Source organism: Canis lupus, chromosome 3 (assembly GCF_003254725.2).
Source record: "Canis lupus dingo isolate Sandy chromosome 3, ASM325472v2, whole genome shotgun sequence".
Lineage (NCBI taxonomy): Eukaryota > Metazoa > Chordata > Mammalia > Carnivora > Canidae > Canis > Canis lupus.
The window spans coordinates 28,465,373-28,482,535 of NC_064245.1; the positions used below are offsets into that span (position 1 = coordinate 28,465,373).

Here is a 17,163-nt window from a genome sequence, read left to right on the forward strand (position 1 = left end):
TTTATTTTTGTACCTTAATGTCTTATCAATTGATATTATATCTTCTATTAATGTAAGATTGGCATTTATATAAAATATATGTATGGATAGATATATTTCACAAATACTAAGTTATTCTTTGGTTTGATATCTTAAACTTTAGTTGTTTTAAGAGATTTTTAAATGATGCTAAATCTTAATCGTTTAGAAATATGGTTATCACAGAATATAATTTTTGAAGAGTGATTTGTGCAGGAGATATCAAAATGTGGAGATGAAAACATGAACTTAACTTCCTTTCCATATCAATAGCAAATAGGAAATTATACGTATAATACATTTTTTATTTAGTTCACACAAATAATCAATTCTTTGCTTTTTCGATTGAAGTGCATTCATGCTGGGACCAGCAGGCACCAGTACATGGGCAGGGCTGGAGTCAATAAATGCGGCTTCACGTTTATACTGATTGGTAATTCATAAAATCCCCACAGGACTGGAAACTTGTTTAGCATAATAGCAAGTCTATATTCTGAGCTGTTTTCTTTCAATTGTATTGTTGGTTGCATATTAATAAACTAAATGTCAGCCAAGTAGAGGGACAAACACTAAAAATACAAATATCATTGTATCTAATATTTTTCAGAAAGTACCATTTCAGTAAGTTACATTTCTATTTAATTGCTTATTTTAAGTCATTGGGGAAATTTTAGACACTAAAATGAAGATCCCTAGTGTTTAGAAAGAATATGATATTAATTTATTTTTCAACAGTATTATATTGTTGGCTAACTGCACAGTGGTACATATATAGAAGTATTTGTATATTATGTATTCTGCTTAGCTTGTATCTTTATACCAAAGATAGCTTAATTTCACTACTTTGCCAAAGTATGACAATTAAGCAAACAGCATTTATAGTTCATTAATTGGTCTTGGAGAGAGCTGACTTTTGTTGGTAATACATTATTTCACCTTGTACACATCGTTACATCAGTTATTAAATGCTAAAATCTTAGCCTGTGTGTTTTCTTTGTAAATAAAATAATGGTAAAAATTAACAAATGGGTTAAAATGTTGAAGATTTGAAAGTGTTTTACACCAGAGACACTTAAGAGTTCCTCACACACTTTAAAATAAATTCATTGTTGTTTTCATTTTAAACTGATATGATGTGGTCTTTGTTATAGTCTTGATTATTTTTCTGAATGTTATATACTAAATGATGGATCTTTAGATTGGAACTTAGGTTAGCTTTAAAAATAAAAAAATGTATGTGATGAATATGTTGAGTCATGTATGAACAATTTATTGAAATTTAGTGTGACAAAAAAATTGGTGGAATTTTTAATACTAATTGTAATATTTCAGGAAGAAGCTAGCTTTTCAGACATGTTACAGCTATAAAAATTATTCTTTGAGGGAGTGACAGTTAAAATTTGTTATTTAAACATTAACAATCATTTTTTAAATAACTGAATACTTTAAATATTGATTGTCATAATACTGATTGTATCTCTGTAATGCCTGAGTAGAGTCTTTGATGGTAAGAAAAGTTTTTTAATGAGTTACTATTTCTTCCTTTTCTAGCTGGTAGCTGGCAGTGTTGTGATGGCATTTGAAGAAGTATGCCCGGATAGAATAGATCTGATTCACAAGAATTACCGCAAGCTCTGTAATTTACTAGTTGATGTAGAAGAGTGGGGACAAGTTGTCATAATCCACATGCTAACTCGATATGCTCGTACACAATTTGTCAGTCCTTGGAAAGAGGTAAGTGTTGAGTGGTCTTCCAATTATAAAGTATACTAAGAAAATGGATGAGCTTTTAAAAATGTGTATAGTTGTAAAATATAGAGATCTGCATATTTATGGAGGACTCCTTTTATTTATGTTCTTTTGGAAAGCAGGGAAAAATAAATTGAAAGGTAATTTTTCATTATTTTGGCACTAATTGATATATACTGTATGACTTAAGGTATAAACTCTTAGGGTATAAACTCTTGTTAGGAGTAACAGTCTGGTACAGTGTTAGCAGTGATACTGCCAAATCATAGATTTCTTTGGTGATTAGTTGCTTTCATATTTTTAAGTCTTGACTGTTATGTAATTCACTTGTACAAGTAGGTAATGTGATTCTAGCACTTGTGAGTTTATACTTGAGATTTCTTGCCTTTATGAGAAATATTGCTAAACTTTTAAACTACATTTTCAAAGTTTTATATTTTAAAATGTTTTGTTTTCCATTTTTCACTTAAGCTGATAGAATTTTAGTGAAATTTATAATTAAATAAACTTTAAAATAGTTTTCTTTATGCATATTAGCATTAGAAGCATAACTAATACCTTTTTTTATTTTATTGACAATTGAGAAAATTTTATTTACATAGCTTGCAATGGAGATCCTTTTGTGAATATATTCAATATTTAAGTATAAATTTGAAACTCGTTTTAAAAAAGAAGTTAAATATTATAAGAATAGCACATTCATTCTAATATTGTGATACTTCTTTTTTTGTCTTTTTAAAAAGCCAGTGGAGGAGGATGGGAAGATGGGCAAAATGGGTTAAAGGGAGTAGGAGATACAGGCTTCCAGGTGATGGAATGAATAAGTCATGGAGATGAAAAGTACAGCTTAGGGAGTATATTCAGCCATATTTTAATAGTACTGCTTGGTGATGTTAGCTACAGTTGTGATGAGCTAGCATAATGTAGAGTTGTTGAATTGCTATGTTGTACACCTGAAACTAATATAACATGTCAACTTCAATTAAAAAGGAAAAAGTAGTATTATAGATTTTTAAAATCAACTGCTTAAAAAGTAAAAAACCAAAAATACCCCAATTATATCATAATGGTTTATGTACAAACTTACACGTACATACACTTTTGTTGCTCAATACATTTGTGTTCAGTACATTTTACTTTTGTTAATTAGAAATAAAGTGAGAGGAAAATGTATATAAAATGGAGGAATGTTCATAATACTGTAGATGACATGTTTAGCTTTCAGATGTTTAAGGGGTTTAAATATTTAAAATATTCATCAGTGCTTTTTACAGTGATAGTATTATTAGTATTAAAAATTATTTTAAATATTTAAAAATATATTTTTATCCATAAGACTTTATAGTACTGACTCCATTTTTCATTTTAATATTAAGAAAGTGTTTAGGTGATTTAAAATTGAAATATGTGGGGATCCATGGGTGGCTCAGCGGTTTAGTGCTGCCTTCAGCCCAGGGCGTGATCCTGGAGACCTGGGATCGAGTCCCACATCAGGCTCCCTGCATGGAGCCTGCTTCTCCCTCTGCCTGTGCCTGTGCCTCTCTTTCTCTCTCTGGGTCTCTCATGAATAAATAAAATCTTAAAAAAAATGAAATATGCTTTGAATTATTTATATATAAAAGTCTCATGCCATATAGACTCTTACATAGATGATTATTTTTTTTTATAAAGTTGATTTTATTTATCACTGAACAGAGTAAACTCTTGGTGGCACTTTTGCTGGACTTAAGCAACAACATGCCCATGCTGCAACTGTCTTGACTCTCTCATGTAAATGGTAACTTTAACAAGAGATTTTTGTTGCTAATAATAAGTTGTTTGATTTCAGCCAATTCTTTTCCAGAGTGGCTATTCACATTTTTTTTTCCATTATAAGGTTGCAAAGTAATTTTTTATGTTATAAAGTAATTTTGCGGGATCCCTGGGTGGCGCAGCGGTTTGGCGCCTGCCTTTAGCCCAGGGCGCGATCCTGGAGACCCGGGATCGAATCCCACGTCAGGCTCCCGGTGCATGGAGCCTGCTTCTCCCTCTGCCTGTGTCTCTGCCTCTCTCTCTCTCTCTCTCTCTCTGTGTGACTATCATAAATAAATAAAAATTAAAAAAAAAATAAAGTAATTTTGCCACTATTTAATAAGATTTTAAATCTTACTTTCCTGCCACCATCAAATCATTTTGAGTATCCCTATGCAAATAATCCTTTGCTTTGTTATTATGTAGAAATTAGAATTAAATACATCTTCCTTGCCATAGCTTCTAAAAATGTCTATTTTAAAATCTCTGTTTTTGTAGTCTATTTATTTGTGTTTTTGTTCCTTGAATTTTATTTCATCTTATTTTTAGATAAAATTCAGGTTGAAAGCTATTTGTAAAGCTAGCAGGTTAAATTTTGTACTACCATATATATTTACTTTTTTGATAAGTAATTTAAAAAGTTGAGGCTACATGTATTTCTTCTGTTTTCACATGTAGGTTCTTTGCACATTAATTATTACAAACATGAAATGAAGTCTGGTCATTGTCCTGGGTACGCTGAAACTGGGCGAAGTAATTTCTTACCTTGCACTTATTTGCAATCTAACCTTGGCATTGGTAGTATTCTAGATTATGTGGTTAATAGACTAATTCATTAGTTTTCAAATGTGCAAATGTGCATCTTAGGCCTCGCGGATGCTGTAACACTGCCATAGAACAACCACGGGAGGTAGTGGTGCTCTAGATTCTGCAGCTCTCTGGGTTCTTGCCTCTGATCCAGAGCAGCCTTCATCTTTGTCTGCCTTTCATATATATCTATGAATATGATTTCCTTTGAGAAAGATTTCTTGGCTTAAAGAAAGAAAAGAAGAAAACCTCAGTCAAATAGAAGATTTATCCGAGTTTAGCGAACTATAGTTATAACTTTTTTTTTTTTAAGAGGAAATTCAGGCACATGGTAAGATAAAAGATAAATCTTCCTTCTCATAACCTCTAGGTTGACCCCTTAAAGGTATTTCCTGGTAACTAATTTCAGTTTTTCTAGTGGTTATAAATTTTACTTTGGATAACACATTTCACTTTATTTATTAATTTAAAGTGGTATCAGTTGATTCCCAAATCATCAAGATAACAGGCCTTTGTCTCTGTATACGTATGTCTTCTGTTCAGTACCAGCAGGATAGATTTGGAAGGGTCATCCTTTATTGCAGTATAGAAGTTAGGGATTGTCCAAGATGTTAGACTTTTGGTACAAATACATTTAAGGTTCAAGTGGATTATCACCATTTAGACCATGTTCATGCTTACTCTGAGTTTACTCATCTCAGACTTTCTGTATGGCTTGTTAGAATTCTGTTTTACTAAGCAACTTTTCAGTGAGCAGCCCAGCCACTTGTAATACTGTAGGCTTTTTGGCCTAGACTTTAAGTTGCATCCAACTTTTTAGGACTACGTGTGGTAATTTTAATTTTAAAAATTAAAAATTTTAATTTTAATTAAATTAAAGGGAGTACTGGGGTGGCTTAGTTGGTTAAGTGGCTGCATTGGGCTCAGGTCATTATATCAAGGTATTATCCCCCTATTCTGGATTGGGCTCCCTGCTCAGCAGGGTGTCTGCTTTTCTCTCTCCTGCCTCTCCCCCCTAGCCCGTGTGCCCTTGCTTTCTCTATCAAATGAATAAATCTTAAAAAAAAAAAAAAAAAAAAGTTGAGAAGCTCAGTCATCAAGCTGAAATAAATTTAGAGGTATTTTGCATTCTTGTCTGCTTTCATTTTTCACTCCTTAAGTTTGTAGAAAGCATACCATATAGTAAAGAATTGCTGAGAATAATATAGGATAGAAAGACAAAGTGGAACAGTACTCTATACCTTAATCCGTGCTTGTTACAATCCTGTTTTATCCTTACCATCGTGTCTTGAATGTATTTCTGTCATGAAATTAGCAGTGTAAAGGTGGACGTTCTAGCATCTCAGCCCCTTCTACGTACAGGCAGAAGCCACTTGTATAAATGCTGTATGAACACCATTTTATGATATATAAAGCACCATTTACCTTGAAGTGAAAGATTTTACAAGAAAACATTCTCACTAAAACAATATATTGATTTAAAAGTTAAAGTAAAAAACTGCCTATATGTACCAAATTCATTAAAATCAAGGGAATTCTTTCTCAGGTGCGAAGATAATATGTGAAAAATAACACCATAATACATTAAATTCAGTAGTTTCTTATTTTGCTGTACTTAAGTAGTATTTTATTTGAGATGGGATAGTAGTGATTATTATACCCGTTTTATAAATGATGACATTGAGGCGTGTAGATTTTAACAACTCACCTAAGATAATATTGCTTGTACATGTGGAGCCAGAAATATAAACAGAAAGATCTGATCTCTAGGTTAGCATTCTTTTCTTTGTATTCTATCATCTCATGACTTTTTTTTTATGACTTTTTTTTTTAACCTCATGACTTTCAAATTAAACTGTCTTTCTGCTTACTTTAATAAGTTTCTCTGTGTTTACTTACTATGTTCCAGTTGAAGCCATTTTTGAAGCTCCCCCTCCCTAATCCATAGTGCTTAGACATCGCAATTAGGTAACAACTATAATTAAATTTGCTTTTCAGAAAGAAGAATCATGTTTCTCATTGAACTTTTAAGACATTTGTTTATGTTTATATGCTTGAAAGGTAACAAAATTGTTTTTATGAGGAATTGAAAATCAGTAGAAATACTTTTTGAGATGAGCTGATGTAACATACTTTTGTCAATAAATTCTCAAATGAACACATCATATATAAACAAGCTTCTTTAGGGCAGAAGATATTTTTAATTTAGTTTATTTGCATCATTATAGATCAGTATTTAGGCTGTTTATATGTAAATGTATGATTTGAGGAACAATTAAGTGTTGACAAAGTAGATTGCAGTCATATCAATTGCAGTGCATTTTCCATAATTTTTCTAACTGACATCTTTGATGATAAATAGTGGATGCCAAGTCAAAGCCGATTATACAGTGCACTAGGAATTCATGGGGCTGTCAGGGAGAAGACCGATTGACTTTAAATTTACATATTAATGAGAAGATTTGTTAAGAGGGTGCTTGACTATAGAAAATAACAGCGTATTTATAGGGCACGACATTTTATAAATAAAGCTGATGCAGGAAAATGGAAATTAAACCTTTTAGGTTAATAAATTCAAGAGACTGCTAAAATGCATATTTGCATTTTTATTTTCTCAAATTTACCTTACTCTTTGCACTCCATGTAGGGTTTTTTTGTTTTGTTTTTTTTTATTCTAGGTCAAGTTTGTATAATTTTCAAGGATATAAAATTACTTAAATATTTTCTTTGTGTCATTCAAGCGTGTTATGGGAGAATACTCGAAGCATAAATGTAAATCTCTAAGACTAAAGTTGCTTTGGTAGAAATAATGGATTTTAAAAAATAAATATTATAAAATACCAAGTTAATTTTAAGAGTATTACAAAAACAAAAAACAAAAAAAACCCTTTACTGGTGTTAATTATCAATTGAAAGAAAGCTCATGAACGAGGACCTGACAGAAAGGTTGTTAATTTTATGAATCTAGTTCTTTAAAAGTTAAACTTTCTCTAGGAGATGACAGTTTTATAAGAATTATCAAAATTTTTTACTTTCATGATTTAGAACTTAAAACTTTATGTACTCACAAAACTCACGTTTTGTTTATGAATCCAGGTAATACAATTTTAGTGGCAGTATGCATTCCATTTTGAAATTTGGAGTGATGAATTTACTTTTATTTCTCTGAATAGATCTGTACTTCAGTTATAAAACCTTAGGTGTAAGAAAGTTCCAAGATTAGAATATTGTTTAAAGTATTTTGAGATCAATTCCTGAAGTTTTTCAGGAACAGCTATAAAATAACTCAGTAGAACACAAAATTTGTATATATAGTTCTCGATTAGCTGTTTTCTGAAAATACAAAGGTATTGTGAAAATAGTATACCATGTCCTGTCTTCCAGGACCTACATGGTAGAGATTATTTTTTATTGAACTTTTATTTTCTTTACAGGTTCATATTCTTTGTAAAATAAATTTTGTATTACATTTTAATAATGGACTGTTTTTGAATCTCACTATTGTGCTAAATTTTAAAATAACAGTAGTGGGGAGTTAAGGTGGAATCCATGCTTTACATACAAATACAGAAGTTTTTGTGCACTTTGTCAGGCACTTATTATTTTTTTTTAAAGATTTTTATTTATTTATTCATGACAGATGCACACACAGAGAGAGAGAGGCAGAGGGAGAAGCAGGCCCCATGCAGGGAGCCTGATGTGGGACTCGATCCCGGGACTCCAGGATCGCGCTCTGGGCCAAAGGCAGGCGCTAAACCACTGAGCCACCCAGGGATCCCCTTGTCAGGCACTTATTGATGAAGGGTTCAATGTGCACTAGTTACTGGGAAACTGAACAATATGCGGATATTGAAATAGGGTCTCCCCTCCCTCTGTTAGTTATGAAGCATTTATCTTAGAGTCCTTATTTTTCTTGTTCATGGTTTATTTTTGATTGGATTTTTTAACTCATGAAGTTTCTTTTAAAAATATTTTAAATTTTATACAAGTAAACATGTACATGGTTAAAAAAAAGAAGTTAAATAATATGTGGATTCTGAGAAGTGACATTTTTCTGTTCCATCCTTCCCCTCGCCTGAATCAGCTACCTCAAATTCTTTTAGAAATGTATATATTTAACCTTCTCTATTTCTAAGTAATATACATTTTTTTGTAATATGTATATATTGCTGTTTCTTGGTTTATGAATTTTAGACATTTTATATTGACTTCCTGTTATAGAAATGGAAGATTGGCATTCTTCTGTATTGTCTCATGCTTTCATTATTCCATCTTTGCTTCCCATTATTCCATCATGCTTTCATTATTCCAAAAAATACTGTTTTATTATAATTTTTTTAATGTGTATTCATTTAATTGTGACTTTTCAAATATTTCTGTATAGTAACATTTTCATCTCCTTTCTTAAGGAATCAATATTCTCTTAGGTATTTGAAATGTCATGTTACTTTTATACATGACATCTTGGTTGCATATAATACTCTTGGGTCAGGACAGCTGGGTGGTTCAGTGGTTGAGCATCTTCCTTTGGCTCAAGGGTGTGATCCCAGGGTCCTGGGATCGAGTCCCACGTGGGGCTCCCTGCAGGGAGTCTGCTTCTCCCTCTGCCTTTGTCTCTGCCTCTCTCTGTGTGTCTCTCATGAATAAATAAATAAAATATTAAAAAAGAAATACTCTTGGGTCACACCTTTTTTCCCCTTCTTCAGAGAGCTCTCCCAGTAGCCACAGATTTTTCTCCTTTGCAAGTAACTTGTTTTTGTTTTTTTGTTTGTTTGTTTTGTACCCCCAGAAATCTGTTTCTCTTTTTAAAAAAAATATGTAAAGATTAGTAAGATTTCATCTCAGAGTGGATCATTCCATATATATTCATTCTATTTTGTAGTATTTGAGTTCTTTGATCTTCCAGGGTTTTTTTCCTTGCTTCATTTGTCATTTATATGCTTCAGAAATACTAGTTATTCTATTTTACAATCTTTCTCTGTTTTTCACCTTTTAAAAAAATTGCTTTGGGACGCCTGGGTGGCTCAGTGGTTGAGCATATCTGCCTTTGGTTCAGGTCGTGATCCTGGGGTCCTGGGATTGAGTCCCACACCGGGCTCCCCATAGGGAGCCTCTTTCACCCTCTGCCTATGTCTCTGCCTCTCTCATGAATAAATAAAATCTTTAAAAAAAAATAAAAATAAAAAATTGCTTTAATGTTTGTCTTTTAATTTGCATTTGTATTATCTCAAGTCTTTATATCAATAATTTGATTTTCATTGATCTAATCTGTCTTTAACAGTTTTTACTTATTTTGGTAATGATAGTGCTTTGGCTTTTATTCACTCAGGTTTCAATCTGATATTTCCTTTATTATATAATTTTATCATCTCATATTTAAACTTGTATTTTCTTGAGTTCATGTTCTTAGTAACTTCTTGGAGAATTTACTTTTAATACATGTACAATTATAGGGATTATTTTTTTCAGAATGATTTGTCTTCTGCATTTTTTAATGTGTGTTGTGAATATGTTACATAATTATTGTATTCTTTTCAATTGTAAATACTTGGGAAATTCTGGTACTGTGTGGCTTTAATTTTGTACAACCACACCTAAAGACAGTTTGTTTCTTCCTCTCAGTTTCAATTTGAGTTGTGTGTATTTTATGTCATATTCTTCTTTGGTTTAGTAGTAGCCTGGCATTTGGGGATAGTAAGCTTATTAGCCTCAGTAGAGATTGAAGATTTGGTTTTTTTTTTTTTTTTGTCTTTTTTTTTTTTTTTTTTAAGAATTCCTGAGCACTTTTTCTGGAATCTTCTTAAATGCCCTATACTAACATTCATATTATATATGAATATATAGTATGTTCCTATGGAGAAATATTCTTGATCTTTACCTTATTATTCTTTATTCATTGTTTAATCCGAGAAGTGTGCTGTTCAATATAGTAGGTGCTAGCCACATGTAGCTATTTAACTAAAATTGAAAATCAGTACCTCAGACGCATTAGCACATTTTAAGTGCTCAGTAGTCACATGTGGCTAGTGCCTACTGTATTAGATAGTGCTATTATGAAATGTTTCCATATCATAAAAGTTTCTTTTGGACAGTGTTGCCCAGGTCTCCCTTTACCTCTTTCAGGGAGAGCCACCTCTGTTGTTTTCTCCCACCAGCTTCTCCTCACCACCTATTTTCACCACCAATTTCCCTCACTGTCCCACCTGCCCCAGTAGACTGGAAAGATAAGAATAACCTCTTCGTTTTTTTCTATCTAAATTTGGGGAGGAGATTATTAATGAACATTCTTAAGAAGCAAGGAATGTTTTTCCAGAATCTTCTGTTTTAAAAAAATCTTAAAGTTTGTGCCAATAGATTGTGACCCTCTTGTTTCATTAATATTGACTGATCTTTTGCTAGTTTTAATATTTTTATTTTCCTTACAGTTTTTACATTGGGAAAAGAGATTATATTCTTATCTTTGTTTCTTTATCTTTATCTAGAAGTACCAGAATGTTCATGGTTTTAAGTATTTTATGATTTTCAACATGGACCAATGTAATTTTAGGAGGAGAGACTTAGAGTTTAAGAAGTTAAGAAATATGATTCAGGGCAGCCCAGGTGGCTCAGTGGTTTAGCGCCACCTTCAGCCCAGGGCCTGATCCTGGGGTCGCAGGATCGAGTCCTGCATCAGGCTCCCTGCATGGAGCCTGCTTCTCCCTCTGCCTGTATCTCTATACCTCTCTCTCTCTCTCTCTCTCATGAATGAATGAATGAATGAATGAATGAATAAATAAAATCCTTAAAAAAAAAGATATATGATATATACCTCTCTGATGTTTGCTAAGTTTCCTCTTTATTCCTGAGCTTTTTTCTCCCATAGATACTTGTATCATTGTAATTTCTCTTACTGTATCACCTATTTGTTTCCTTATATTTTTCTCTGTGTTAGTCTTATTATTCTAGCATAAAGGAATGGATACATTTAATAATGAATTTCAATCTTCTGACAAGTTCATTATTTATTTACATTAATCTTTAATTTTGTGATTTTGCTGCTTAATAGTTTTCTGTATTCACCTCAGAGAAGATTATGATTTTATGTAAACTAATTGGTAATTTGAAACATCCAGTTTTATTCTATTCTGTTATCCATTTAATTGTGTCTGTATAGACTTTAAATTTCTGATACATTTCTTAAAATCATTGTAGTCTTCCTGTAGATTCTGCAGTTCCAAAATACTACATTAGGCAGATTATTCCAGTGCATTGTTGTCTAGGTGATGTAGCGAAAGCATCACTGTATCCAACAGCCAACCCCCATTGAAAAAAACAGATTTTCTATAGGTATTGAGCACCCACATACTTTTAAAGAAGCCATGTTACTCCTCAGTCTAATGTCTTGTTAATGTTAATAATTACATTCCCCTTGTAAGTGATAGATTTAGGAATGGCATATAATGTAGTTCTGGCTAATGGGATATAATGGGAAGGATGAGGAAAATGGAATGAGGAGGCAAGGTATATGAGAAAGGTTCACTTTCACATAAAAAGCATCAAGGCGTTTGACTTCCAGTTGAGATGTACTTCGTGGACTTAGCGTTTCAGCTTCTACTGATGGAATGCCTTGATTTAGTTAACTCTCTACAAAATTTTTGCAGAGATCAGCAATCTAAAGTCACTGTAACATAGTCAAAAGTAGGAAAAAAACCAGAGAGGATTCTATATATGCAAGGCTGAAATTTCAAGGTATAAGTTTTTTGAGTGCTGGTTTTTATCTGAGGTCACTCCCCAGATTCATACAATATTTGAAAAAAGCCACAGCCTTATTTACCTAGCTATCAGAGAATAGACTTCAAGACTGGCAGAGTACCTAAAAATTAGGGGAAAATTCCAGAAGAGTGTGGGAACCACAGAAGGGTGAAACCCCTGGAAATGCATAGTAAATGGCATCCAGATCCTTGGCCGAACAGTAAAGTGTGGATGTGTGAGGAAGACTCTACTGAGCCTAGCAAAAAAGTAGCATCTGGAAGATAAAAGGACTAAATGGAGATTTCACTTGCTGGCCACTAAGGCAGACAGAGTTTGCGGTTTGAGACCAGTAAAATATGTACTATAACAAATACCAATACACTTCAGAGGAATTCAATGTAAGGAAGACTTCTATGCTGTGTGGTTGATCATATCTAGAATACAACTTTAAAAAATCAATGGACATGAAAAACAAAAAAAATAACTGCTGCTTGAGAGAAAAAGCAGTCAATAGCAAGTCACCTCAGTATAATCAAGAAAAGACACTTATAGATAAGTGAAAAAGCTATTTTATATATATATATATATATATATATATATATATATATATAAAGCCAGAATACTAAAATCAGTGAATAGATGAGCAGTCTTAACAGGCAAAAGATACCATAAGAAAGAATCAAATGGAAAATCTAGGGCTGAAAAGCATAATGATTAAATGAAAAATACACTAGACGAGCTTAACAGCCGAAAGGAGGCAGTAAAAGAGTCAAGAATCCTGAAGGCAAATCCATGGAAATTATTCATTGTGAAAAAACAGAAAAACAAGGGAAGAGTTTCATAGCCATGTGGCACAACATCAAAGAGAATGAAATACCTCTAATTGAAGTTCCAAAAGGAGGAAAGAGTGAACGGAGCAGAAATAATACTTGAAGAAATAAAAGCTGAAAAAAATGTCAAATTTAGATGAAGGGGTAAAATCCAAGCACACTAACCCAAGAAACTTACCAGATTCTCCAGCAAAACAAGTAAAAAGTCATACTTACGTACATCATAGTTAAACTTCTGAAATTAAAAGTAAAAACGTTGAAAGCAGGCAGAGATAAACAATGAATTATATACAGGAGAACAATGATAAGACTAGCTGTTGATCAGAAACAGTGCCATCTAGAAAATAATAGAATATCATTTAAAAATTATTGACAGGAAAAACTGTCAACAAAGAATTCTATGTTGAACAAATCCAGTCTTCAAAAATAAAGGTAGAATGAAGACATTTTCAGAGGAACAAATTGAAAAAGTCCTTCATAGGGAAATTGTATTACAAGAAATACTTCAAAAAATTGTTCAGGTTGAAGAGAAATGGTAATATATGGTAATTCATAACTGTAGAACAGATTAAAGAATGAAAGAAATGGTATATTTATAGGTAAATATCCTAAATTATATTTTTTCTTTTTCCTCTTTAACATATGGTTTCTGTAGCACATACAAATTATATGTCTTTAGCTGTCACAGACTGCACTTGCTTATGCTTGAACTTGTACTTTTCTGTACACCCATGGAGCTGTAACCTTTGTCTACAGTGCCACAAGTCATTGTGTGGACATACATTTTTATTTGTATAGGAATGGAATTGCTACATTGTATAGTAAGTATATGCTCTTCCTCTTTTTTTTTTTTTTTTTTTTTAAAGATTTTATTTATTTGAAAGAGAGAGCAAGTGAGCATGAGCAGGGATAGGCAGAGTCAGGGGGAGAAACAGACTCCTCACTGAGCAGGGAGCCTGACGAAGGACTTGGTCCCAGGACACTAGGATCATGACCTGAGCCAAAGGTAGATGCTTAACCAACTGAGCCACCTAATGCTCCCTGCTTTTCCCCTTCTTATCTCTAATTCCCCAGTTCCTATTCTCTGAACAATCAGTTCTAATTTTTAGCTTTGTATTCGACTGGTTATCCATATATTATTTTTAGAACAACTTACTTATATAACTTAAGGTAAAGAGAGAATGAATATGTGAAGAATCATGATTAATTCTACTTAGATTGATTTTAATTTTATTTCATAATTTGTGGTTGAATGAGAACTACTCTAAAATGCGTTCTACATAACAAAAAGTAATTCTTATTTACTACTCATCAGTAGATAGGAATTAGTTTTCAAATAATTAGGACCCTCTTTCTCATGTCTTAGAACCCTTAGACTTAAGTTCACCATGTGTCAGGAGTATATTTTATTTCAGAAAAATTTGAAAGAATGCCTTATATAGATCTAGATTTCTTAGTAACAAAATTTGGAAACCACTGCATTCAGAAAGTTTGTTTCTTATATATTGGAGTCAAACATAAAGTCGTAAGAAATGAAAAGTGCTGTGGGCAATTGAACACTGTGAATTTCCATAGTGGCTCAACAGAAAGTTACTGGGCACAGGTGTTTCCATAATTGTGATGTATTGGGGGAGATTCAGTGTTCAATGGTCCTCAAACCCACACTTCCACCTGTGTGGCATAGTGGTCATTGGGCTGTGATATAAAACATGTAAAGTGAAGAGCATAGCATTCACTTCATGTAAGGAAAACATCTTAAACCAGTATGCATATCCTGGTTTGTTTTGTATAGACATGATTTGGGGGAAGAGACATGACTTCTTTTTTTCCTTTGAGTAAAATATTAAGTTTAGCATTTTTTTAAACATGGTTTTTTTTTGTATTGGATATATTTCTCTGATGAGGTGTGCTATATCCATACTGAATATCTAATTTAAGTAAGCAATTAAGATGCTGCTAATCACCTACCCACTCTGGTCTTCTTAGGTACATCTAACCCATTATCAGAGAGATGTAACACCAGTGTATTGCTATGGTATCAATATCAGAGAGATGTACCACCAGTATATTGCTATGGTATCTATGGACTGAATGTGTTCCCCAAAATTCATATGTTGAAGCCCTAACCTCCCATGTGATAGTATTTGGAGATGGGGACCTGAGAGGTAATTAGGTTTAATATTATTGTTTTTAAGGTTTTATTTTTTTAAAAAGTAATATCTAAACTTACTATGGGGCTCAAATTTACAAGCTTGAAGGAGTAACATGCTCTACTGACTGAGACAGCCAGGAAGCCCTGGAAATAATTAGGTTTAAATGAAGTCATGAAGGTGGGGCCTCACTATGGTTCCTTACAAGAAGAGGAACCAGAGAGCTTCTTCTTTCTTTCTCTGCCATGTGAGGACAGCCATCTGCAAGACAGTAGGTTCTTACTGGGAACCTAATCTGCTGACACCTTGATCTTGGACTTGTCAGCCTCCAAAACTGAGAATTAAATGTCTGTTGTTTAAGCCACCAAATCTATGGTTTTGTTACTGTACTGACTAATACAGGTGTCTGATTGTGTGAGACTATTATAATAACCCAGTTGCATAGCTTTTAAGCATTAGGTAATAGCACATGTCCACAGCAGATGACAGAGATCCTTTGTCCTGGTACAGATCTTAAGATTGTGCTAGTGCCCTCTAGGCTGTCACTGCATTTAGAAGGCAACTGGGTATATTCAGTGTCATTTTCTTGACTACTATAAATCCCAAGTTAATAGAGAGAGAGGACAAGAAGAAGAATAATGATTTCAAGATAAAATCCTGGCCCTACTACTTTTAGTCTATGAAATTATTGATAAATTTAAATAAGTTTGAGGCGATCCCTGGGTGGCTCAGCAGTTTAGTGCCTGCCTTCGGCCCAGGGCGTGGTCTTGGGGTCCTGGGATCGAGTCCCACATCAGGCTCCCTGCATGGAGCCTGCTTCTCCCTCTGCCTGTGTCTCTGCCTCTCTCTCTGTCTTGGTGTCTCTCGTGAATAAATAAATAAGATCTTAAAAAAAATGAGTAAGTTTGTATACCTCAGTTCTTTTATCTTGTGAAAAAGACAGTGAATACCTGCTTTGCTTACCTCATGAGGTGGTTTTAGGATCCAGTGAGATATTTATGAAAGATCTTTGCTAACATGAGGGATTATATCAGCTGAAGTTGTCTTTTATTTCTACTGATTCCAGTGTTACTGATCACATGTTGCAAAAGAAAATGTTTTTCAGGAATATTTGATTTGTTCATTAGTTTTCATATATAAACAGATTTTGCAATATGTAGTTTTTAATTGTCAGTTTTATTTTTTATTTCTTGTTATTCCTTATGAACTGACATAAAGATATAGTTTATACTTCCTAGTTAACCCGTTGAGATAAAATGAGCAAGTCTTTCTGTAAGTTCTCTTTAAGTTTATCCTCAGAGCAAAAAGTTGCGGGTTTGAACAATGACTTACTGTAGTTGTGTGAACGTTTGTGTTTGGAGCTTTAGGTAAAAAATTTATATAGATGGGATCCCTGGGTGGCGCAGCGGTTTGGCGCCTGCCTTTGGCCGAGGGCGCGATCCTGGAGACCCGGGATCGAATCCCACATTGGGCTCCCGGTGCATGGAGCCTGCTTCTCCCACTGCCTGTGTCTCTGCTCCCCCACCCCCCCACTGCGTGCCTATCATAAAAAAAAGAAGAATTTATATAGAGCATTACTACTTAAGTATAATTTCACACTTTATTCCATGAGTTTATGTAACAATAATAGTTAAAGGTATATAAATTATGCCTCTATAAATATACTTTATACAGTAGAAGGTAAATTTTTTGCCTTTATAAAACTTATATTTAATGAAATAACATTTCTCTTTACTGAAAGTAAATGTTTTAGAGCAAAGTGAGATAACTGATTTCATTCTGATGTTTTTATATCAGTATTTGGTATGGTCAGTATACAGTGAAGAGAGACCTGTCTTCATATGAGATAGGTTCAGATATTAAACTCACTGGTACCCCCCATTTTTTTTTAAATTACACTTTATTTTTTAGAGCAGTTTTAGGTTCATAAAAAAATAGAGCAGAGAATGCAGAGTTCTCCTACATAGTTGACTGTTAATAAACACAGGTTTGAACTACATGACTCTACTTACATGTGAATTTTTGACAAATAGAATACAGTACTGTAAATGTATTTTCTCTTCCTTAAGATTCTCTTAATATTTTCT

General features: G+C 33.2%; 1 protein-coding gene across 7 annotated transcripts in view; it reads left to right on the forward strand.

Annotated features, from left to right (window-relative positions):
• Positions 1 to 17,163, forward strand: part of AP3B1 (adaptor related protein complex 3 subunit beta 1) — a 264,956-nt gene that overhangs the window by 77,189 nt on the left and 170,604 nt on the right. For all 7 annotated transcript variants that reach the window (XM_025438344.3, XM_025438347.3, XM_025438345.3 and 4 more), the window contains one exon: positions 1,570 to 1,752. In XM_025438344.3, the coding sequence (XP_025294129.3) occupies positions 1,570 to 1,752 (183 nt within the window). The remainder of the gene's footprint in view (positions 1 to 1,569; positions 1,753 to 17,163) is intronic.